Source organism: Juglans regia, chromosome 14 (assembly GCF_001411555.2).
Source record: "Juglans regia cultivar Chandler chromosome 14, Walnut 2.0, whole genome shotgun sequence".
Lineage (NCBI taxonomy): Eukaryota > Viridiplantae > Streptophyta > Magnoliopsida > Fagales > Juglandaceae > Juglans > Juglans regia.
This window is the reverse complement of record NC_049914.1, coordinates 4,486,635-4,512,437: the sequence shown is the minus strand read 5'-3', so window position 1 is coordinate 4,512,437 and position 25,803 is coordinate 4,486,635. Positions and strand designations below refer to the sequence as shown.

The 25,803-nt window shown below is 34.3% G+C and overlaps 4 protein-coding genes across 4 annotated transcripts; all 4 read left to right on the top strand.

The window, feature by feature from the left end:
• The first annotated feature begins 274 nt into the window (after positions 1-274).
• Positions 275-2,240, top strand: LOC118344514 (methyltetrahydroprotoberberine 14-monooxygenase-like). Its single transcript, XM_035685353.1, has 3 exons — positions 275-736; positions 1,016-1,216; positions 2,145-2,240. Exons 1-3 carry the CDS (start codon positions 275-277, stop codon positions 2,238-2,240), a joined length of 759 nt encoding a protein of 252 aa, XP_035541246.1.
• Positions 2,241-5,559: 3,319 nt separating this feature from the next.
• Positions 5,560-8,462, top strand: LOC109012810 (dimethylnonatriene synthase-like). Its single transcript, XM_018994631.2, has 2 exons — positions 5,560-6,561; positions 7,612-8,462. Exons 1-2 carry the CDS (start codon positions 5,584-5,586, stop codon positions 8,260-8,262), a joined length of 1,629 nt encoding a protein of 542 aa, XP_018850176.2. The 5' UTR covers positions 5,560-5,583; the 3' UTR covers positions 8,263-8,462.
• A 1,253-nt stretch (positions 8,463-9,715) lies between these two features.
• Positions 9,716-12,079, top strand: LOC109012803 (xanthotoxin 5-hydroxylase CYP82C4-like). The gene is made up of 2 exons (XM_018994625.2): positions 9,716-10,831; positions 11,300-12,079. Exons 1-2 carry the CDS (start codon positions 9,890-9,892, stop codon positions 11,924-11,926), a joined length of 1,569 nt encoding a protein of 522 aa, XP_018850170.1. The 5' UTR covers positions 9,716-9,889; the 3' UTR covers positions 11,927-12,079.
• Positions 12,080-20,820: 8,741 nt separating this feature from the next.
• Positions 20,821-25,258, top strand: LOC109012802 (ninja-family protein 5-like). The gene is made up of 2 exons (XM_018994624.2): positions 20,821-21,963; positions 24,321-25,258. The coding sequence occupies exons 1-2, from the start codon at positions 21,132-21,134 to the stop codon at positions 24,926-24,928; spliced, it is 1,440 nt and encodes a 479-aa protein (XP_018850169.2). The 5' UTR covers positions 20,821-21,131; the 3' UTR covers positions 24,929-25,258.
• Positions 25,259-25,803: the final 545 nt, after the last annotated feature.

Sequence of the window (25,803 nt, the reverse complement as noted above, 5' to 3'; positions counted from 1 at the left end):
TTTTTGGTGTAGTAGGACTTATGGATTTATCAGTTTGGTATGTTATGACTACCGAGAGATTGTGGACCCCTTTGTTTATTATTATTGCAATAATAACTTTGTGGAGTTTATAATGTGTTTATTTAGAAAATGTGAGATTGATTTTTACTTAGGAAGTCTTTGGAGATTTTAGATGTGTTGGGAGACATGTTTATAAGTGACAGGTAGTAATTCTTCAACCCATCCGGGTATGTGGCGTTACGAAATTTGAAGTGGAAAAGTTCATCCGGACACCATGGAAATCATTTCTTATCTACTTGCAATTGCAGGGGTTTTAGTATTGGTGCTATTGTACAATCTATGGAGAGTAACTGTTAGTCATCATACTAAGGGTAAGTTAGCCCCAGAACCATCGGGTTCCTTGCCAATTATTGGCCACCTTCATCAACTTCATACCAGAAACACAATCGTCAGAACCTTGGTTGCCATGGCTGATAAACATGGTCCCATCTTCATGCTCCGGTTCGGCATGAAACGTACGCTTGTGATTAGTAGTCATGAGGCAGTCAAGGAGTGCTTCACCACAAATGACAGGATTTTTGCTACCCGTCCTATGTCTATTCGGGGAAAGTACCTTGGTTACAACTATGCAGGATTTGGGTTCTACACTTATGGACCGTATTGGAGTAAGATAAGAAAGCTAGCAGTTTCTAAACTCCTCTCTAGCCGCCGACTTGAGACACTAAAAAATATGCAAGTCTCTGAGATGGATATTTTTATTAAAGATTTGTACTCTGTTTGCAGGAGCAACGAACACAACCCAGTTAGGGTGGTGATTAGTGAGTGGACTGAGAGCCTAACCCTGAATATAATGACCAAAATTATAGCGAGGAAGATATAGTTTGGTTATGCCAATGGCCGTGGAAGTGATGGAGAGACAGCACGAATAGGGAAAATTATAAGTGAATTCATGTATTTAGCTGGGGCTCCTGCCTTGTTTGATCAAATTCCATTTCTTAGATGGTTTGATTTGTAGGGCCAAGTGAAATCTATGAAGCGTGTTGCAGGGGAATTGGACTCTCTAATAGGAAGTTGGGTTGAAGAGCATACTGCGAGGAGGCTCAAGAGTGATGAACAAAACCACAAGCCAGACTTCATCGATGTCATGATATCACTAATTGAGGAGGATTCCATGTTTGGTCATACTCGAGAAACCATTGTCAAGGCTACTGCAATGGTATGTATAATGTTAGTAACGTTTTTGTAAATGCCTAAATCGTGTATGGTAGAATAGGATCTTGCCCAATTCTACTATAATGAGTATGCGTCATTATCCATCAACAAAAAATAAGAGTTAGTTTAATAATTGATAGATAATAATATATAAATTGAATCATTCCATCAAACATTTTTTTTCATTGCAATTAAGTATCGCAAATCTATTATGTGAGAAAATTTGAAAAAAATATAATGATAAAATGGTATAAAATGAAAATTCTATGTCTCACATTCTACTTACCAAACGTATCAATATATAGAAGTAATTATAACCATTATTATCAATAAAGTTATATAAATAACCTACACATTTGAAAAAAGATTAAGTTTTTGCCTCCACAAAAGATTATACAAAAAAAAAATTTGAATACTCGAAATTTAAATTTTACTATTTATAATTTTTACATTATATATTAAATTAATAATAATAAAAAATAAATCTATTCTTAAAATAAGAGTACCTAAAATCATATATAAAATATTTTTAAAATTAATAATGACATAATATCTATTTCATATTTTTGATATTCTTATTAGTTAATTAATTTTTTCTTGTATTTAAACTTTTATTATTATTATTATTATAGATATTGCCTAACAACCACGGTGATTTTTGTACGAACCAATTTACACCACTCGAGAAAAATGTGGTCGCATGTTGCGTATAGCCTGATCTAATGTAAAATCATAATTATATAAAAGATTATAAAAAAGACGGTGTGATTATATTTTTCATAAATAATGTCACTTTTTTTTTTGTTTCTATTTTCTATTTCTACTTTTTATTCCACGTACGAGAGGAAAGAGGAAATGACGTGTACAAATGGTTTCCAGTACTATAAATAACACACGCAGTCTTATACAGTAATCCGGGAATCTGAATTTAGCTGATCAGGTCGGCAAAGATCACGTGCGTGCACAAGTTTTGCACCATGGGCCCGTACAAGCTGTCGATGTTAACTGCTGTTGGCGGCTGGGATTGAGACATCATGAAAATGTTGCTGATCATCATGTGTTGCATGCATGTGTTAATTCAAGTATATCGTGTTTATAAATTATAAGAGACAAATGGAGAGTAATTATAGCGGTCGGTTCTCAGAACCTGATCATATATATCCATGGTTGATGTTAATGTTGCATTCGACCAGATCGAGCATGCATGGCCAAAACTAATGTCTTTCCATTACCAGTTATTTTTTACTGTGGCAACAAGTCAGGACAAACCATGGATTGAGTTGGTAAAAAATTCTCATATAATCTCATTCTATCTTATTTTTAAACATAATTTAAATACAAAATTTTTAAATTAATAATTATAATTTATTTTTAAATAAAAAATAAAAAATAATTTTAACTTTTTCAATTCATAAAATAAAAATTATATTAATATTATAATATTTTAACTTTATAATATTTTTTATTCAACTTTTTTTTATCTCTTTTTTCAAAATCTAAAAAATACTCAACTCAAACTTTCTCACCACTATTCACAAACTATCTTATTACTATTTATAAAATTCTCATCTCATCTTATTATTCAACGAGCCTAAGTTATTTAGGCTGCATTTGGTTGCAAGACTCAGTTGAGCTCAGCTGAACTCAATCTAATTTTAAGTTGAGTCTAACATCCAAATACCCAACTTTTAAATTATTAAACTCATCTCGATTCAAAACTTCCTTACACGTAAGACCCACAATCTTTTTTAACTTAACACATCTTTATACGTGAGACTCACAATCTTTTTCAACTTTTTATAAAAAATATTAAATTCATCTTAACATCTAAATATATTTTAAATTTAATTTAAATACACTATACATAACTCTTTTTACTACTCTATTCATTAGTATTTATAAAAAAAAATTGAGCCCTGTTCAAACATCCAAACGCAAACTCAAGGGTTGTTTGTGGGTTCATGTTAAAATCACGGTACAGTGAAAAAGGCAGGCATGCAGGCTGGCTGTGAATCTCCACCAAGTGTTTGTGTCACATGATTCACGAGGTCCTTGCTTCAATTTTCTTTATATTTATTGAAATTGATTTATTAGGCCAGTCTTTGAATTTTGGCTCCTTATGAGAGATCATTGAGATCTTTCAGACTCTGAGTATTAGTAATGGTTTTTTTTTAAGCAAGTAATTTTATTAAATAGAAAAAGTGATACATGAAGAGGAATAAGAGTTCTCCAACAATCACCCTAAAACAATAGAAAATAGTACTAAATACATGGAGAGGGGGTGGAGTTTATTTGGGACCAATATTTCATTTTCATATATATTTAATTAATATATCTTTAAATTCATTTATATTAATTTATGTATTTTTAAATTTTTACATAGTTATGAATAATGCTTCTTTAAGTTTGAAAAAATACTATTCACTATCCAAACGTTATTTTTAATATTTTTTCTCTCCTACCCATTAAAATCAATTTTGTAGAATTTGTATTAAGATGAGTTTGATATATACAATTTGTATTAAGTTGACGATACAAAGTTTTTTTTTAGTACATATTAATATTTATTGATAAAATTGGTCATTTTTATTTATAAAATTTGTAATATTTAGATATATATATATATATATATATATAATTGGTATTTGAGCATATGGTTCTAATTGTAAAATAATAATTTTAAGAAAAAAATAAAAATATTTTTTTATTATTTGATTTAAAGATACATAATCTAATGTAATTTTTTTTAATATGTAAAATCAATTTTAAAAAAATGTGATTTTAAAAATATATATAGAAAAATTAATACTAATGCTAAGGACCAGTGTGGATTCTAAATCCGTCTCAATTTATTTTATTTAATCATTATAATATTTTTAAATTTTAATATAAAATATAATAAATAATTTAATTTTTTAAAATTTTTAAATAATAATAATATTAAAAAATAATATTTTAATAATATTTTATTTAATTTTTTAAATTTTATTTCAATTTAATTCAATTCAATTAAACGTCTAAACGCGACCTAAAACTCAGACTAGCGAGCTGCTGCAGATGATCTTGGATCTTGCATATTCATTGCTTGCTGAAAATTATTGAAGACATCACAATTCGTTATTCTAATCTTCTCGTGAATGATGAACCACGTAACAATCATGCACGATGGTTTTTGTACGAACCAATTTACACCACTCGAGAAAAATGTGGTGGAGAATCTAGATGTATCCGCATAATTTTCACATGTTCTGGCATTTTGTGTACGCTGTACAGCCTGATCTAATAGTACAATGCTGTATCATGATCGAACGGCTGCTGCATCAGCTGAGATTGGTGACAAGTCACGACCTTGAAAATTCCACTTTAATTTCACGATTCACTTTATAAACATATATTTATAATTAATTTTATAAAAATATTTCTAATTTAAAATATAATTATATAAAAGATTATAAAAAATACTAGGGGTGAAAACCGACGTCGTCGGTGCGGTTTTTGGACAAAATCGACGCCGACCGACGGCTGGAAAAATGGATGAGGTGCCGACCGTAACCGGTCGATGGCGAGGAGGACACCGATCGAGGCAGTTCTCTGCCGGTTCTCGGTCGGCATCAGTTCTTTGGCGGTTCTAGTGAGATAATTATGAGAGAGAATGAGAGAGGGAGAGATGCATAGGAGAGAGAGAGAGAGAGAGTTATAGAAGAGAGAGAGAGAGAGGGTTACAAAGGAGGGTTCGGGGAAGAAGAAGATCGGGGGAGAAGAAGAACTCTTAACGAAACGACGCCGTTTCACTTAAGTTTAAGTGGAACGGCGTCGTTTCAGACTTATTATTTTGTTCTTACGTCTTTAATAAAACGACGACGTTTGGTTTAATGCCAAACGGCGTCGTTTCCAGTATCATTTGCAGTACTTATTAAATAAAACGGCGCCGTTCAACTTAAACTTAAGTGGAACGACGCCGTTTTGATAAGGGTATATTAAAAAAAAAAAGATTTTATTATATCAGTCGGTTCAGCGGTCCAGTCCAGCTTCAAACCGAGACCGAACCGCTGAACATCGGTTTCTTGAAATTTCCACCGCACGCCGACCGGTTCTCCACCGGTTTCGGCCGGTTCCTGACGCGGCCGGTCGGTTCGCGTCGGTGGCGGCCGGTGCTGTCGGTTTCTGTACAGCTCTAAAAAATACGGTGTGATTATATTTTTCATAAATAATGTCACCTTTTTTTTTGTTTCTATTTTTTATTTCTACTTTTTATTCCACGTACGAGAGGAAAGAGGAAATGACGTGTACAAATGGTTTCCAGTACTATAAATAACACACGCAGTCTTATACCAACTGATCATCCCAAAAATCTCCAGCTCGATCATATTCATGACCATGGAGTTTTCCTCTGATCATCTCCAAACAATTGTTCAACTTTTAGCTTTGCTAGTGATTGTCAGTAGTGTCTTAAAACTTGCATCACAGGCCAGCAAGAAGAAGCGCGATGCCAAAGAACGCCTTACACCAGTCCCTGAACCACCAGGGGCATTGCCCTTGATAGGGCACCTCCATCTTCTCAGAGGCCAAGATCAAGAGCCAGTTGCTCGAATTCTTGGGGGCTTGGCCGATAGATTTGGCTCATTATTCTCGCTCAGGCTCGGTCACCAACACCGGCTCTTGGTGGTGAGCAGCGCCGAGATGGTGAAGGAGTGCTTGGCTACCAATGACAAGATTTTTGCTACGAGGGCAAACCTCGCAGCAGGAAAGTACTTGGGCTACAACAACGCTATTTTTGCGTTCGCTCCTTATGGGCAATACTGGCGTGACGTAAGGAAGATATCCATCCAAGAACTTCTTTCAAACCATGCAGTTGAAATGCGGAAGCCTCTCCGATCCTCAGAAGTGGAGTCCCTGATAAAAGACGTGCACTCTCTGGCTACAAACAACAAGGTGGTGAATATCAGCGATCGGCTCGAGGAAATGGCTTTCAACATCATCCTCAAGGTGCTTGTTGGGAAGCGATTCTCCTCTGGTGAATATGCAGAAAAGAACAGCGAGGCGAATCTTATCAGAAGTGGCATAAAAGAGGCTTTGTATCTGAGCGGAGTTTTTGTCTTGTCGGACGCCATTCCATATCTTGAATGGATGGACTTCCAAGGCCATGTTAGTTCCATGAAGAAAACTGCTAAGAAAATTGACTCTGTGCTTGATGTTTGGCTTGCTGAACATCTCCGACAGAAACGGGAACGTGGAAGTACTGATGGTGATCATCAAAGTGATTTAATGGATGCCATGCTTTCAAGCCTTCCGCCCCATGCTGTGATTTCGGGCCATACACGTGATACTATCATCAGGGCGACGACAATGGTGTGTTAATTTGTTATTCCGTTTCTTACCTAGTTAATTAATTAAAAGTATGGAAGGTGCGCACCAACTATTCATTCCATACCTGATGTGGCCTTTTTTTTTTTTCTTTAATCATGTCAGACACCATCTGATTTCAATCTCTCTCATCAAACTCTTGAACCAAACTCATCTCATGGACCACTCTTTCTTTAGCCTCTCTCTCATTGAACCCTCTCTATCTCTCAACAAGCTCTATCTCTCTTTGACCTCGCTATCTCTCTTCAAGCGCTCTCTCATCGAACCCCCTCTCTCTCTCTTATCAAGCTCTACTCAAATTCTTTCTCACCAAACCCCCACCCCTCTCTCTTTCTCCTCGAGTTCTCTCTCTCATCCAGCTCTCTCACTAAGTCCTCTCTCTCCTCAAGCTCTCTATCTCTCCCTCTCTCAATTTTGGGTTGGTTTGATTTTCATTTTATTTTTTTTCATCAAATTTTCTACACGCAAGGCAGTAAGGGGGAGATGAAGGGGAGGGTTTCGTAGGGGGAGATGAAGGCGTTAGGGCAAAACCAGTTCAGTTGTTATAAGTGAACCCGATTTGCCACGTACGGTGGGGGGTGATAAACCAACTGATGGGTAGATTATTTCTGTAGTATTAATAAGACTATTAAGGTTGGTGAGAAATAAATCCCGAATCCTTTAATTCAATATATATGTATTCATTACAGAGAAAATTCAAGACTTAATTATATTGTGGGTGGGCCATGATATTTTTTTATAGTAATAGTAGGGATAAGTTTCAAATACATAAACTTTATGCAAACTTTTTATGAAATAGTAGTATATTTTATCGAGTAAAAGTTAGTTTTTCCCGTGTCTATGCAAAATTTATGCGACTTGAATATATTATTATGCTTTCCTCCAAATTGACCTGAAATGATTGCATACACATGATCATTTTGTTACGAAAAAGTACATGATATTCTAGATTTCATCTGATTCCATATTTCTAGCTCAAACCATTTCAAGTACAATGTAAATAAGCAGGATTGTTTTTGTATTTTGTTGTTGCAGATTCTCATCCTAACAGGCGCTGGAAGCACAGCTATGACACTAACATGGGCACTCTCCTTGCTGTTAAACAACCCTACAGTGCTAAAGGCTGCCCAAGAAGAGATAGACATCCATGTAGGGAAAGATAAATGGGTGCAAGAATCTGATATCAAGAACTTAAACTACCTGCAAGCCATTGTTAAGGAAACCCTACGAGTAAACCCAGCTGGTCCCGTCACAGGGATTCGCGAGGCCATGGAAGACTGCACACTCGGAGGCTATCATGTTTCCAAGGGCACTCGCATGATCATTAATATATGGAAGCTGCAAAGGGACCCGCGAGTGTGGCCAAACGCAACTGAATTTCGACCCGAGAGGTTTATGAAAACGTCTCATCATGATCATGCAGACAGCAGCATGAGTAGTGATGCTAATGTTTTGGGGCAGCAGTTCGAGTACGCTCCGTTTAGTTATGGCAGAAGGTCATGCCCCGGAGGTAATTTTGGGTTGCAAGTAGTTTACCTGGCTCTGGCTCGTTTGCTTCAAGGATTTGAGATGACAACCATGGGAGATATGAAGGTGGATATGCGTGAAGGACTGGGACTTGCACTGCCGAAGGCCGATCCTCTGCAACTTGTACTCAAGCCCCGCCTTCCAATGGAGCTCTATTAATAATTATTTACTAAGAATTACTTTGAATAATCAAGTGGTATTTGAAACTTCTGATCCGAAGTTGCCTTGCTATCCTATCTAGGTAGTTAGTCATGATCATGATCAGTTAATTATGTACTCATGTCAGTTTGAAGTGAATGACACGAAATGAAAATTACCTTAAACGGATTAAATAAAGTCATACAACGTTTTTAATATTATTCCTTTTAGCAATCAACATGAAGGTTTCTAACATCATCCAATATGTGGCTAACACATCAGTCATTTCGTTAGTTTTAATTTGAGCCGCGTCTCAGAGAATCATATATAGCCAGCAAAAATAAAATCTGGATTTCCAACTAGAGACCCCTCCCTTCATCAGTCCCAAGTCTTTCTGGATTTTGAGAAAGAAAATTAGTTCTCTCTGTGTGTGTAAAATTGTTCTGTGTATTATTGTGTAATTTGATTCATCTTTTTCGTGTAGATGCTGAGAATTTAATTAAAAGAAAAGAGAGAAAAAATGAATTTTCTATCGAGAAACTGAGAGCAAAATCTTGTCAGAAAAAAAAAGAAGAAGAAGAATAAGCAAGAAATAGAAAGAAGTATAACCTTCCAGAATCCAGAATTAAAAATCAAAATTAAAAATTAAAAATCAAACTATGAAAATTTGTCATAACTCTCTTAATTTCGAACATAATAGTAAGTGGACATTTTTTTCCTTTGCAGAGGCAGCAAGTGGAGAAGAGAGAGAGACGTCAGGATGCTTGAGGAGGGAGGGAGAGAGAGACAGAGCGCAGAGAAAGAAAGAGGGAGAGAGGGGAGAAAGAAGGAGAAATGATTCATAACCTCTCACCTTTCTTGCACTATATTTTTTTAAAATTTTAAAATTTTTTAATATTTTTTTAAATTTTTTTTGAGTTTATGTTTTTTTAAAATTAATTTAATTTTTTTATTTATTATTTATATATTAAATATTTGATAAAAAAATAAAAATTAAAAAAAAATATGATGTATGAAAATTATGTAAATAGTTAGAGATTATATAGATTTTTTAGACAAAGAAGAGCGCACGATTGTTTGAAGAATAATGTTATTATGCTCTTCAGTTTATGTCCTCATTTTAAATATTTAATTTTTTTAAATTTTTTTTAAATGATTATTAGTATATTTATATTTTTTTATTTTTAAAAAATATTTTTTAAAAAATATTTAAAATAAAAAAAAAAATACAATTTGTACTGAACAGCTGGCATCTGCAGCTTGCATTCAGCATTATTGTTGTTTGAATGTCATCAGTTCTATTTTTTTCTTATTAAAATGATGACGTGTTGATCGTTTACACCCTCTTGATACGGTTCCGGTTCGAATATCGTCTCTCAAAAAGATAAGATGCATTATTGAAGTTAGATAGATACAATTAAGATAAACCCAAATAAAAGTCGGTCAATATTACGACTTTGAGAGAGACACTACAACCACTCAAAGGTTGGAAGAAGTCATCCCTGGGCATCATCACCTCAGGAATAACCTGCTCATCAATTTTCTTCGCTTTGTTTATCTCCTTTTGTCGCCATTAAAGAAACCGCAAAACTGGGGTTGGAAAGTCTCGTCATAGTTTCAGTTCTCTGGAACTTTGAGATCAGAAGTCATGGAAATCACATCTCATCTACTTGCAATTGCAGGGATTTTAGTATTGGTGGTGTTGTACAATCTATGGAGGTTGAGAATTGATGTTCAGAAAACAAAGGCTATGTTAGCCCCAGAAGCACCAGGTGCCTTGCCAATTATAGGTCACCTTCATCAACTAGGTGGGAAAAACCCAGTTGCCCGAACCTTGGCAGCCATGGCTGACAGACATGGCCCCATGTTCACGATCAAGTTTGGCCCAAAAAGTGCACTTGTGATTAGCAATCACGAGGCAGTCAAGGAGTGTTTCACTACGAATGACAAAGTTCTTGGAGCACGTCCGAAGTCAACCCATGGAACGTACTTAGGCTACAACTATGCAGGATTTGGGTTTGCGCCTTACGGTACATTTTGGCGTGAGATGCGAAAGCTAGTCATGGTGGAACTCCTCTCTGCACGCCGGCTCGACACACTAAAGAATATGCAAGTCTCCGAGGTAGATATTTTGGTCAAGGATTTGTACTCTCTTTCAAAAAGCAACAATCACAATCCTGTCAAGGTGGTGATTAGTGAATGGATTGAACGCCTATCCTTCAACATAATAACTAAAATGATTGCGGGGAAGAGATATTTTCCCCACGCCATTAATGTTGCAGACGATGGAGAGGCAAAACGCATATGGAAAATCATCAAAGAATATATGTATGTATCTGGGGGGCCTGTCGTTTCTGATTTGATTCCGATTCTAGGATGGATTGATTTTGGGGGTCAAGTGAAATCTATGAAGCGTATTGGAAGGGATTTGGACACTCTAATCGGAAGCTGGATTGAAGAACATAGCCTGAGGAAACTGAAAAGTGAGGCAAGCGACAAGCCAGACTTCATCGATATCATGCTATCAGTAATTAAGGACGAATCCATGTTTGGCTATACTCGTGAAACCATCATCAAGGCTACGGTATCGGTACGTTTTGTAACATTTTCTTTCGCATAAGCCATAATAATCGCAATATGCCGCCAAAGCCATAATATTGTTGTTTTAGGATCGATACAATGTAGAATAGAAGCGAAAAACAAAACTTTGACAGTTAACAGGAACTACTTTCTCTTCAAAAACATTACATTAACAGAGCAACCACTGAAAGAGTAGTTCTTAACAAGAGAGAAGACTAATATCGTACTGGTTTCAACATCAATCTAGCAAAGAAGGTGCACAATATCCTTTTTTTCCCCATTTGTAACAGAGGAATACATGACTAGATGCATGCGAAAGTCGATTGTCGGACCACTACACCTTTTGACATGTCTTTGACACGTATTGTAATAACATTACAGTTAAAATGTAGTTTTTTATTTTTTATTTTATTTACAAATTGCAATCCACTCGAAAGAAATGCCTGCTTCTAACTCCAGTTTCAATTTCATGTTGTAGAATCTCATCATAGCTGGCTCAGACACAACATCTATTAACTTGACATGGCTTCTGTCCTTGTTATTGAATAACAAAGATGCTTTGAAGCGTGCCCAAGAAGAGTTAGACCTCAAAATTGGAAGGGATAGATGGGTAGAAGATTACGATATTAAAGATTTGGTTTACCTCCAAGCTATAGTCAAGGAAACCTTGCGCTTATACCCACCAGGCCCGCTGTCAGTTCCACATGAGGCAATGGAAGATTGTTATGTTTGTGGCTATTACGTTCCCAAGGGAACTCGTGTGTTTGTAAATTTGTGGAAGTTGCATCGAGACCCAAGGGTTTGGCACGACCCGGATGAATTTTTGCCAGAAAGGTTTCTTACAAGCCATGCAAATATAGATGCTTCAGGCCAGCATTTTGAGTTCACGCCATTTGGGTCTGGAAGACGATCTTGCCCGGGGTACACATTTGCCTTGCAAGTATCACATCTTACATTAGCTCGCATGCTTCAGGGATTTGAGTTAACAACACCACAAAACATGCCAGTAGACATGACTGAAGGCTTAGGCATTACCTTGCCTAGGGCAACTCCTCTCGAAGTCGTCCTCACTCCACGCCTTTCTTCGGAACTCTATGATAATTAATGCTAGAAAGAATAGATTTACAAAACTAAGCTTGCATATATCTCTATTTTCAGCTTCTTGTTTTGACTTCTATGTATATTATATGCAGTACTCTCTGTGTAAACTCATCCCTAGTTAGACGAGTCAAAAGCTACGTAATATTGTGTTCTCCTAGCCAACCATAATTTCCACCTTATCCCTGATAAAATCAAATGGCTCCATCATTCTCAGGAATATTCTCTGTCAAATCAGCTTATGTAGCCCTGGTTAGTGAAGACAGTCCCTCCACACTCAATAATCAATCCATCAATTGGAAAAGCTTATGGAAGCTGAAACTACAGGATAGATTAAAATTGTTTCTCTGGAAAATAAGTCATAACATCGTCCCCACAAAAACCCTGATCAACAGTGTCCTCCCTCTTGATGAAGACCAAATCAGATGCCTTTTGTGTAAAACTGAATCAGAGGACCTCTCACATCTTTTTCTAAGCTACATTTATTCTAGAGTAACGTGAAGACATTCTAATTGACCTATTGACACCTCCCTCTTTGCAAGTCAACCTATCTCCAATTGGATCAACAACATTCTCAACCTATTGGAAATTCTAAAAATGTCAGAGGAAGAGCATCATTCCTTTAAGAACTTTGCCACCATTGCAATGGACAATCTTTGGTTTTTTAAAAACAAGCTGAAAGAATCGTTCATTACAATCAAGCAATTGCTAACGTAACTACCAAACCTGGATTTATTAACATGATTTAATACTTATTCATCTTTAGTTCCCCTTCCCTGGGACCAAAGGCATGATTATTTATTTATTTATTAAACTAGAGGTATAGTATAACTAGATTTGTTGGCGCAAAAAAGCTTACTTTAAAAGAAAGAAATTGCTAATTTGTGTTTATGGGTCATGTTCGTATCATATCAATTCATGAGTATTAAATAATGTGGGTCAACCCAAACATGACATGTTTAATTAAATGGGTCGGACCCTAAAATTTTAATACTATCCATATAAATAACATGTGATACGATATGACATGTTTAATTGGTTTAATAATTAGCTTTTATTGGATTGGCCTGAACATGACCCATTTAACTTGTTTCAACCTATTTTATATATAAAAATGGATTGAGTTCACCCGTATATTTATTTTTAATTCAATTATTATAATTTTATATATAATATAATGATAACAATATAAATCATTCTTAATAACAAAAGTCCCATGATATAATATTTTGTTATCAATATCCAAACCATGCATTAACATATAAGAAAATTAATATTTTCATAAAAAAATTAGATATATATTAACCAAAAAAAAAATAGTTGGAAATATTAACTAATCAACTACTAATATTAATATTACATCTCAACAACAAAAAAATGAATATAAAACTAAATGTTTATATAATTTAAAATTAAGATTTATTCGTATTATACGAATTTATCGCTAGTTTTGCAAGGTGACGGATAATTAATTACACCACTTATTAATCATTTATTATCAAATCAACTTGATCCAAACTTATTTATAATAAATCCAAACCTATTCATTTTATGTCAAATTAACAAATCGAATCCTCTATTAGCACCCCTACATGGCTATCTCGTTAAAATAAAAAGCAGTAGCACGTGCATAGGTAGCAGAATGTCAACATGAGCCCTTCTTTAGGCTGAACATTAGCATTATATATTTAGAAAAATGCTAAGCGTCCGGCTCTGCTCCTGGTAGCTACTGCTTGCATTAATATGTATTTTTTATATATATTTTATAATTTTATATATATATATATATATTTTTAATAATTTTAAATATTTTAAAAAAATAAAAAGAGATTCATAATATCATTAAAAAGTACTTCTTGAAATAAAATATTTTGTGATTAAACAAATATTTTTTAATAATTTTTTTTACTTTATAATTAAGGAAGTATTTTTTAATAATTTTTTAATTTATTTTTTTAAAATATTTAAAAATATTAAAAAACAAATTATAAAAAATAATTAAAAAAAATATATAAAAAAACACATACTAGACAGTAGTAGCTCCAACGGAGCCACCGCTTGCGGCTCTAGCAGTACTCATATATTTATTGCACCACCATTACTAATTTCGGCTACTTTTTTTCATTCTTGGGCGAATCGGCCCGGTACAAAAGTCAAATATCACCACAAAAACAAACACACACACATATATATATATTAGTATGCAAGTGCCTGCAACAGCTTGTTTGGTAATTAATTAGTATGCAACACTATAATTAATCTGAGTTTTAGACATCTGAGTTGTCATTAAAAGCAATTTTTTCGGCTATGTAAACTACATGGGCCATAGCTTTTGCAACATCTGACTACACTTGTCCAACTGCTTTCTTCAAATTCCTTGGTTCATTCGGCTTTATTGTGTCGGTTCATCTACAAATTGGTTACTTTATCTTTTCAAATTCAAGAAACGTCAAGCGGTGCAATCCCAACTCTCTTCCATGGCATTTGTAAATAGCAATTCCATTTTATAAGGCACCGAATGAAAAAATGAGAATTGCAGAATGGAAGTGAAACATCAAGCAGTGCAAAATAAAATCTATAACAGTGGATTTCTAAAGACTCCTTGAAATGCTTAAGGAAATCTACACCACATTGGAAAGTTCTCAAATCATTCAAAGTGTTTCTAGACGTTCGGTTTCAGCGATTTCTTGCATTCTTTTCAATAAGTACACTATTTCTTCCCTATTTTTTTCTTGGATATATAAATCTAAAGTGAAAGAGGTATACCATTTGTGTATATTGTTTGGATTAGATTAATAGTTTTATAACTATATGCACATTGCGCAGGTTATAAGCTTGTATAAAAGTAATGTACTAGATGTGTCATCCATACTGACTTATAGATAAAAAATTTTATAACTAAATAATGTTTCAAGTTCAACTGCATGACTTGCCTCTTCTTGTCTTTCCAAAAACGACTCTCTCTCTTTCTCTCACACACACATACACACACACCACATCCAATCAATATTCAGAACAACTGTCTTTAATTTTCTGTATCCGATCAACTTGTAGCGAGAGAGAGAGAGAGAGAGAGAGAGATGAGGAAGAGGAGGAGGAGGGGGAGTTATAGTATGTGAACAAGTTGTTGGAATGGTTGAGGAGGCTGTCAATGAGGGTTAAGATTTATCTCGGAACAACACTTTCTCTTTGTGCTTTGGTGTGACGCCCCAACTCCCTCATAAGGAAATACGGAATCGTGACGTCACACCAAGTACATAACAAAAATACAAAGTTACACCATCTCGTGTAGTACAGAAATGAGTTATACAGTTATTCCAATACGGGTCATGCATCCTAACGATAAGTGCTAAGCGTGTATACATGCAGAAAGCGTATAACAAAAACGCAATGGATAAATTAAATTTGTCAACTAAGTACTAGAATTTTAAATACAAAGTTACCAAAATAAAAGTAGTACAGAAAAAAGTTATACAATTATCCCAAAAATATATTATAAAGGGCGAAATACATAACAAGTGGGAAAATAAATCTCGGTACACGAGAGCAATCCCAGATCACTCATCCGGCAGAGCCAAAGCCTCAGGCTCGTCGTCCTCATCTGCATCAAAATCTACGGTTCCATAAAATGGAACCGCGAGGTATCGAATACCGTGAGACTGTGAATCTCAGCAAGTAATTACCCAAACAAACCAAGAGATAAAAATACATTAATGCATCCAACAAACATGAGTGCACATAACGAAACACGAATGTGACCCAAAACCCTCATTTTTTCCAAAAATAAGTATTTTCCAACGCACGCCGAAAATCCCATTTGACCCAAAACACGTCATGAATAATATCCACCATCTTCCCAGAAAATGGCCCAAACATAAATCAACCATTTTTTCCAGAAAATGATGCTCGTAACCATTAAATAATAAAACCGCTATTTTTCCAGAAAATGGCTTAATATAATCATTTATCGGACACTGTAGGCGAGACTCTACCACCATCTCTACAGCGTGCATCGTAGGCGGGCCTCTACCACCATCCCTATAGTTCATTTCCACACAAGGGGTACCAACCAAAGCACTATAGATAGGAATCACTGGTGGGATTCTACCACCATCCTATAGCATGCACTGTAGGCGGGAATCACAGGCGGGACTCTACCACCATCCCCATCGCGTGCACCGTAAGTAGGAATCACAAGCGGGATTCTACCACCGTCTCTGCTTACCACCATCCTTACAGTCTCTTTATCCTCTCCCTCAAACCATTCAATCTAATCATTTCAAACATACCCAAAATCATATTTCACATGAAAACTCAATTTTCATTCACAATACATGAGCATGTATGAAATGATGGAATAAGTGCCTAGATGCCAAACACAACATAAATGCACGCAAGTATATTTCAATTAAATAAACAACCCATCCTCACATCCAACCGACCTCTATAATCCTCGGACTCAATGTCCAGCACAACCAACTAAACTGCAGAAGATTTGTTAGTGCAAAAATATATTTAAATCTCAAAAAATTCTTTGAAAAATTACTTATAGTGCTAAAATATAATTTCGAATGATGAAGGGGTGCAAAAGGTGGCGGCACAACAATGTAACAGTATATTTTGGACTATGGTTGTGGGTCTAAAAAATCTAACTTTTGAACGGAGACAAACGAGGACTCAGGAGGGCTAGGAAAGGGCTTAGAGGTTTTGGTGAACCTAATGGTGGTGGTCGTTGGCTGTGGGTGGCGGCAGTTGGAGGCTAAAACACTCAAATCGGAAATGGAGATGGAGGAGCTCCGCCGCCGGCGGATCGAAGTTGAAGATGGGTGGGCTAGGTAGCTAGGAGGCCGCCGATGCTGTGGTGAAAATATGGTGGCCAATGGCGGTGCGATGACAACGCTGAAGCACAAAAACCGCTCTGCTTGAAGTCGTGCGTGGAGGCTAACAGCAGCGAGGGATGAGCTAAAAATGGAGGGGAATGATCGCCGGCCAAAGGGGAAGAAAATGGGAGGGGCAATGTCACACACAGACGGCGCACCGGGCGGATGAAGAAACGGACTGGAAAGAGGGGAGGGGCTCATGCGCGGGAAAAAAAAGGCATGGAAAAAAAAAGTTGAGGAAAAAAATGAGGTTCAATTCTCATAATATTGGTCATAAAATTGATCTAATGAAAAGAATTTCAAAACATTAAGTTGAATAAAATAATTCAAACGCAGTAACTAGCTAAAATAAAATAATAATAAAAATCTAACAACACAATAATTTTTAAAACTCATAAACAAACTAATTTAAATTTAAGAGTAATTTAAATGCAAAACAATAATTAATTTTAAGAAAATATATTAAATTAAATTTCACAACTTAAAAATCATAAAAATAAACCTACAAAAAATCCAATAAATTTAAAATATGAGAACTAATATCTGATTTAATTAAAATAATTCCTTAATTAAAATACATCAAAATACGAGATATCACATTTGGTGGCTTTGAAGTTGACGATCAAAGACCAACCCTAGGACTTCTACATTGACTCGAAAGCCGTCCACGCTGTAGGGATCATCGTCTTGGTTTACAAGCTCATCACCAAAAAGACATGCTCTGCTATTTCAAGGTTCTTAGCCTGCGCCCATTGGATAATTGAGGTTAGTTTTAGAAAGGGTGGCTCTACAGCCACCGCTCCCTATCCCGTTGGGAGCCACCTATAATATAAAATATTATGTTTTTTTATTTTTATTTTTTATACATATATTTTTTTTTAACATTATAAGGTTCCACAATATGTCACTCAACCTGAGCTCATTTTGGCCATCCCCATTACATTGCTAAGAGCATTTATATTGGCTTAGTCAAATAAGAAAGTTACTTAAAATTTATATAATTGATGTAAAAAATATTTCACATTAAATTTATCAAATCTAAAATAAGATGACTTTTATTACAATGATTGATCAAAGATGAAGAATCACAATTGATTCACTAAATATTAAAATATTAATTTCTCACTCCAAATAAAAATATTATTTGATTTGTAATTAAGAAATTTAGATAGAATTTTAGATGAGTTTAATCAAATATTTTTTTGTTATTAACATTAAATGACTTTTGAAAATTTGATTTTTTTAATATTCGTTTAATTAGAATATAATTATTATTAATATTAAATTGGTAGAATTATAAAATATGATACAAATAAATTAAATAAAAAATTATTAATTTAATAATATTTTATTATTATATAAAAAGTGAATTGTTAATCTAATATAAAAATTAAATTTAAATAGAATAAATAAATATAAAAAAATATAATATTAATTAAATTTTAAAGATATATTTAGTCAAACTAATAAAGATGCTCTCATATCAGCTCAATAAGAAGAGACTGGCAGCTTAATTGGTTCGCGTTTGGAAAGGGGTTCAAGAAACTGTTTGCTACAGCCTACATTAATGTTCAACTTTTGTGATATAAAGCTGCAGATTATTATACTTTTAAGCATTTACAATTAGGCCGTTTGGATTAAGAAATTATCTTATTTTATTATTATAATTTTTTTTAATTTTTATATAAAATATAATAAATAATTTAATTTTTTAAAATTCTATTTCAATTTTTTAAAATTTTAAAATAATAATAATATTATTAAAAATTAATATTATAATAATATTTTATTCATCTTTATACTTTTATCTAAAATCATCTCATTTCATCTTAATATCTAAACGAAGGCTTAATTATATAATGTATTGCTTATATGGGTCATAAACTGATTCTGTTTTGTTTAGATTAATCATGAGAACCTTATATAAAAATTGTCAATTTATCATTGATCCGTCGTTTTTCAAAAGTAGGAAGCACTTGAATTTTAGTAAAATTAGAATTATGATTCAGAATTTTTACTCTGATATTATATATATATATATATATATATATATTAAATTATTATTTATTTCAAAAATTTAAATGGCTGGAAAGTGATGAGTTTAACATCTAGAAACCTTAATTTGTTTAATCATTTGGTATACTTATTAAAACTGATAACATTCTAGATTACTAGTACTTTTAGATTTCCAATAAGGTAACATTCTGTTTTTTATGCATGCATGCAGATTTACGAGACCGGAGGGGAGGTATCTGTCTATGGTCGGCAACGGGTACTTCTGGTTCTTGGCTGCTTTCTTCTCGGAAGTAGTACTCTAGACATTTATCTTGGTTGACTTTTGCTATTATTACATCAAGAGGTAAATTCTACATGCTTTCATTGTCTCTCAAATCATATTTGTTGGTGTCCAAAAAAATCACACGAGAAATAGTCATTTTCGATCTATTGTGACGATTTAGATCGCGATCAATGTGGTCTAGAACCTTCGATAGTGGTTTGATACGGTTATGTGTGCATTTATGATAGTGAATGCGAAATAAATATAGAGAAAAAAAAATAGAAATATCTAAATTTACATGATTCGACAAAATACTTCCATCTATAAGAGTTTGGAGAGAGAATATCTATTATAATATAAATATTTTATAATCTCTTGTAATCTTTTATTTCATATTGTATAAACGAAATCGATAATCTGTTTGTTGGATGAGATCTTCTCCTTGAATTATTTGGTCGTGAGGTTGAAAAATCTCTCTTTTAAGTCGTCTAGTCAGTTATTTTTTTTTATCTGATCTTCTTTTCAATTGCAGTAGTGGTTAGAAACATCTAAGTGTCTAACATCTCCCTCCCTTTTTCACTTTTTCTTTTACAAAAAAATTAATATACAATACTTTTTATAATATTTTATATAATTATATTTTAAATAAAATATATCTTATAAAAATATCATCTATTTAAAATATTATTATGTAATATATTATTATATATTTACTCCTTTATTTTTTCTTCTTATCATTTACCCATTTTTCTTATGACATTCTCTCTCATCGTCTCCTACTTGTACCTTTTTTTTCTCTCTCATCTTCTAATAATTGCCTTTAGGTGTGCTGTGCCTGGTCTTTGATCCCTTTCAATATTCATACCAAGTCTGTAACACGTCGCTCTCGCTCCCCTCCCATCTTTCTTCGATTTGCAGTTTCATGCCAAGGCCAACTTGTAATGACGATGCCAGTTTAGAAATCAGGTTGGATAGCACAGCAGTATTTTCAAGCTTATCCAGACCCTGCATCAAAGCCACTGTTCGAAATCTGACATTTCAATTAATGTCTCCCTCTTTTCCCTTATTTTCGTTCTATTTTTTTTAAAAAAAAATAATATTTATAATTTTAACTTAGAATTAAAATTTTTTTAAATTTTTAAGATATATATATTTTTTAAATTATAAATAGAATGCGTAAAACTTCTGCTTCTACGTAACTTTTTTTAAAGGAAGATCTGGTTGCCTTTTATAAGGTTTTGATTCAAGTGATCAGTTTTGATGGGATTTCTTGGATGGCTAACACCTAACGTGGCGCAACAGACATCCCACAATAATCTACTTCTCCAAGTCACTTGCGACACGTGTATCGACATTCCAGCTAAGAACACGTCGACACGTCCGCATCACGTACCATAAAGGTTGGTCCTGCAACTTGACATGCTGAGCTGTTACGCCTGAGAAAGTACTCCACTTGTCAGCCCCAGACTTAAAAATAAGAAACCCCGGACCCACCCCCTATAACAATTACACGCGTCAAGGCAGCGACGAAGTACGTAGCTTTCTTTGTCTCAAAGTCGGGATTCGCGGGGACAGCAAGATCTCGCACCACGTGTCCGTAATTCTGCTAGTTTGTTGGAACGTACAGCTACAACCAACGGGTGGGAGAGACGAACACGTATCGAAGTTTGGGCTCTTCATGCACGTGCGCCACGTGGTCGCTTGAGAACTCGAAGAAAACCTTAACCAATGCTTAAAAACATTTTACTAGGCGGTTTCGGCCGATCACACGACCCTAAAATCCGCGTTTCCGCTGAATAAATTCGAATTAATTATGGAAGATAGTGCCAGCAACCGCCCTCCTCACCTTCTCGGCTTCCGCCGCGTGCCTATGTCCCTTTGCTTTCCCCTTCCTTCTATTTCTCCCCTCCCTCTCTCTCTTACCCCGTAAAATCTGAACCCAAACCCTATATTTTTTAAAGCTTGGATGGAAAACACGACGATGTTCCTTTCTTTTGTCTCGCTCCAATGAAACTTTTCTAGTTTGTGACTTTTGTGTGCTTCAGTTTTGCGCAATGGTGGAGGTTTCGGAGAGTACTGGATTGAAGGAGGAGGATGAGATCGAGCTGGATCTAGGGTTGTCAATCGGAGGGAGTTTTGGAAAGCCAGAGAAATTGAAGCCGGTGAAGAAGATTCATGTTCTTTCGGTTGATTCGAAATCTGACGGGTATTGTGTGGATGTGACGGAAAAGCATCCTGGTTTTTCAAGATCCTGCGAGTCCCCGACTTTCGCAAAAGATGCAGGGATTGTGGACTCGCAGGCGAAGCGGAAGATGCATGCGTTACGGAGGTATGAAGCGAAGAAAAAGAGAGAAGAGAAGCAGCAGCAGAAGAGGGGTACGTGTAGAGCGAGGAACGGACAGTACCGAAACGAGTGTCAAATAGAGGAGCAGCAGCCGGCTTGTAAGAAAGAGCGGACGGACGACGGTATGATGAATGTGAATCTGAATGAGAGCGATGATGAAATGAAAATGCTGCTTCAGCAGCAGCAGCACCGGCACAATGACTTTCCGAATCCAGTCCCGTTTCAAGCCTTGGCGGCGATGGTACAGTATCCGTACGCGCCTGTACAGTACGTGCCGTTCACGAACACGAACGGGCGCTTGGGTCTTCCTTGCGTAATGCCGTGTTGGGCTCCCGCTGGTGGCGGGTTAGAGCCATCGGCGTCGTGCCGGAGTTTCAGGCCGTACAAGGGGAATCAAATGCCGGGACTCAAATTGTCCAATGGGTGCAAGTTGGAGCTAAATGGCGAGAAAGATGGAGGGAATAGGAAAACGGGGTCGTATAGCTCGCCAATTTGCAGTTCCTCTGCAGGTTCGGAGGAGCGCAGTTCTTCCCACGAAGGAGGTACCGATCTCCTGTTATTTCCTTTTGTTTTGTTTCTTTTTTCCTTGAATTTATCGAGAAAATCTATCACCATGCCCATAGTTTTATTTTTTTATTTTTAGATAAACAGACCACATTTCATTAATGCCCATAGTCATTTATTCTTACAATTTTTTTTTTAATGTTTCAGTTTATTTACGTTTAGTTGAATTTTAAATAATAATATTTTGTGAATAGATAGGTTTAACTTTTTTTTTAAGTTGAGATGAGTTTAATTTTTCAGATCGAAATGTATGAAATAAATTGATATGAATTTAAATTTTTTTATAAAAATTTAAAAAATTGAAAAAGTAACAAATCTTATCAATGATTGGTTTATAATGAATTGAGATGATTTGAATTTAATTCAACAATCAAACACAATCTTAATATCTTGGAATTGGCATTTGAAAGAATACTCATAACCATTCGATCAGTATAGCCTCAAAATAAATGTAATGCAATTTAAGCCTAATTTATTTTCATAATTCTTTTCATCTCATCTCATTATTAGAATTTCTTCACATTCTTCACACAAAAAAAAAAAAATAATAATTTTTTTTAATTTTAAAATAAAAATAATATTAAAATAATATATTTTAATAATATTTTATTTAACTTTTAATTTTAATCTCAATTCATTTCACGAAAACAAACTAGGCTTAATCATATCTTTTCACGATTGGGTCCTTATATTTTATTATAGGAAGCTGTTTCATTTCAAATGGGAGGATTTGCTCAATGTGTCTCTGTTACTCAAGCCAAGAAAGACTAATAGCTAGTTTGGATACATAAAATTATCTCATTTTATCTCATATAATCATTACAATTTTTTCAAACCCTCACACAAAATATAATAAACAATTTAACTTTTTCAAATCTCAAAATGAAAATTATATTAAAAAATTATATTATAACAATATTTTATTCAATTTTCAACAAAATATATCATCTCATCTGAATTACGTATCCAAACGAGACCTAAAAATATGGGTAATTCCATATACTTCTTTTCATCATGATATGTATTCCCGTGCATTTTTTTTTTTAAATAAGTGAAATTTATAATTAAAAAAATAATTTTTTTTTAATGTAAGTTTCAAATTAACTATTTTCTCAAACTGAGTGTGCATGCCGGTACTCACTCACTAGAATTGCAAATATTGTTTCTCTAAAAATATTAATGTGTATAAGACCTAGGGGAACTTAAAATTGTCATAAGAAAAAATAAGTAAATACTAAAGATGAGAGGGAAAAAATGATATTAAAAACAAAAAACCTTGTTTGGTATCAATCGTTCTAGCTAGTTTGAACTGTGATGAATGACAGAAATCAAACCAAGCAAGCTTCTGATGCATAATGTTGATCAGTCAATCTAAACCCCCTTATTAGTATTGGTCTATGCATATATATATATATGTAAAGTCATATTTGCATAATATGATCCTAAAATCTTTTACATTGACTTATGCATATTCAAATATTTAGTTACTTATGAACAATGCTTATCTAAATTTAGATAACTACTATTCACCCTATAAATTATATTTTAATCATTATTTCTCTCTCCTCCCACTCTCTCTCTCACAATCCTTTCATTTTCTCTCTCCTTCAACAACACAACAAACCTTCACTTGTACATTTATTTTATTATTATAATATATTATATATATTTTTCATTTTATTATATTTTTAATATAATATATAAAAAAATTATATTTTTTATTATTGTATTTATATTATTAATGTCAAATGTATGTAGTGGATGTTAATTGTAAAATATATATAAAAAAATTGATTTTAGCAAAAAATTAATAATAATAAAATAATAATATTTTATTATTATTTTGTCTCAAATATGCATAAACCAATATAGAAATTTTGCTTGAATGACAAAATAGATATGTAAAATAGATAATTTTGCATATGCATATGTATAGACTAATGCTAATGCTCCGATCATATTTGTACGTTGGAGTACTAGGATTCCTTTTTCCCACTAATAGTGTCTTCTCTATTCGGAACCTGAAGTAACTATATAGATTGGTGCTTTTGGATGTACTTCATTTGCAGCCTCCTTTTGCATTAGCTAATTCTTGGAAATGATATTTATAATTTCCACGCATTTTTTTTTTTAAATTTGAATAAATCTGAAACGCATTTGAAAATATTATTTTTTATCTACGCACCCTAAAACTATATCTAATATTACTATTTTTTCATAAATGCACAATTACTGTTCATTTGAGCATCCAAAGTATATGTCCATTTTAGCTTGCAAGAAGAATATCAGACAGCTTCCAAGATAGGTTTAACTTATTGTTCCTTTATCTTTCCAGGTGGTAGTGGCGGCAGTGACTCCAGAAGCCAGTCCAGTACTCAATCCTCACCAGAGAAACTTGAGTTAAAGGGTCAGAAAGCAAACCATACCAAGGGGCAGTCAGAACACAGTTCTTCCTCTGAACCTGTAGAATCCGACGCTGGCAATATTAATGATAGGACATCTATCCCCATTGAGAAAGTGCTTCATTCGGATACTGCCCATCAACCTAGCCCAGCTAGACCTATGGAAGAAGCCATGCCAGAAACTGAAGCAAAACCAAGTGATCACAGGCACATTTCAAATGCTGAAAATGGAAACCCTAATTATCCAGTGAAAGAAGCGAAGACAAACATGGCCAGAAAGCCTCCCAAACCAAAGACTGGTCATCAGAACCAAAATACCCCTTCTCTTCCTCAAATGCCATATGTATCAACCACTGGGAATGGTCCAAATGGGAAAACCATTACTGGATTCTTGTACAGATATACAAAATCGGAGGTTAGTATCATCTGTGTCTGCCATGGAAGCTCATTCTCACCAGCTGAGTTTGTGCAGCATGCTGGAGGCACGGATGTCTCCCATCCCTTGAAACATATTACCGTCATTCCTTCTGCCTTTGGATGATGCACTGAATGGATGGGAAATCAGAATGCAGGATATTAATGGGTATATATACTCAAGTTGGTGCAGCCTAATAATTCCTAAAATGAATGGTAGAGAGACTTGCATCTATTGCATTTTGATGCACCCTTTCTTTTAACTTCTTTAACATCTAGTGGATTTTGTAGAGTTGATGTCCTATATTCAAAGCATGAGGTCTGCAATTCTCTTCGCGCGATTCTTGGGTTTGCGCGCTTAGTATAAGCCTGGTTACACATATACATATATGTATATACATGCAGACCACAGCATGATGGTGTCACCCCCAAAATAGTTTTTGGAAGTTGGAGCATTTACAATTTTTGCAAAAACTTCTTTCGTTTTTTTACGGGTTGATGATACATATGGAATTAAATGAACATTTGTGATCAATAGTACAAGTGCACGCTAAAGGATCAAAGAGATACATGAAGTCAATACACGTGAGAGTTTAATCTCTCAATTTCATTTGAATTAAAAGTAATGTTAGAGAGAAGTTACTATAGCAGTGCACACTTTGCATTCACTGCGTGGCTGCTTCTAGTTGATTGTTTCCAACACTCATTTGGGGAGATGTGTGGTTTAGATAATGTTACATCATGTGTGCAAAATGAATGCTTCCAATAGTGACTTCTATCTATATTTATTCTTGAATTAATGATAGTCTTTTAATACAATTAAAGACAAGCTATCTTAGTTATTTGTTAATAAGTAGAAATAATAAATTGATAAATCAAATAATCAAGACATCGATCATACATTTTGCTCTCCAGATATTATCAATTATTTAGTGTCATGATGGTCATATATAAAACCAATTTATCAACTATTCATCACTGAAAATTAATCGGATTAGAAAT

Coding starts and splice junctions, on each gene's coding strand:
- LOC109012802 (XM_018994624.2), top strand. CDS start 21,132: ATGGTGGAGGTTTCGGAGAGTACTGGATTGAAGGAGGAGGATGAGATC. Junction 21,964..24,320: donor CAGTTCTTCCCACGAAGGAG/GTACCGATCTCC, acceptor TTATCTTTCCAG/GTGGTAGTGGCGGCAGTGAC.
- LOC109012810 (XM_018994631.2), top strand. CDS start 5,584: ATGACCATGGAGTTTTCCTCTGATCATCTCCAAACAATTGTTCAACTT. Junction 6,562..7,611: donor TCATCAGGGCGACGACAATG/GTGTGTTAATTT, acceptor TTGTTGTTGCAG/ATTCTCATCCTAACAGGCGC.
- LOC109012803 (XM_018994625.2), top strand. CDS start 9,890: ATGGAAATCACATCTCATCTACTTGCAATTGCAGGGATTTTAGTATTG. Junction 10,832..11,299: donor TCATCAAGGCTACGGTATCG/GTACGTTTTGTA, acceptor TTCATGTTGTAG/AATCTCATCATAGCTGGCTC.
- LOC118344514 (XM_035685353.1), top strand. CDS start 275: ATGGAAATCATTTCTTATCTACTTGCAATTGCAGGGGTTTTAGTATTG. Junction 737..1,015: donor AGACACTAAAAAATATGCAA/GTCTCTGAGATG, acceptor TTTGATTTGTAG/GGCCAAGTGAAATCTATGAA. Junction 1,217..2,144: donor TTGTCAAGGCTACTGCAATG/GTATGTATAATG, acceptor ATCTGAATTTAG/CTGATCAGGTCGGCAAAGAT.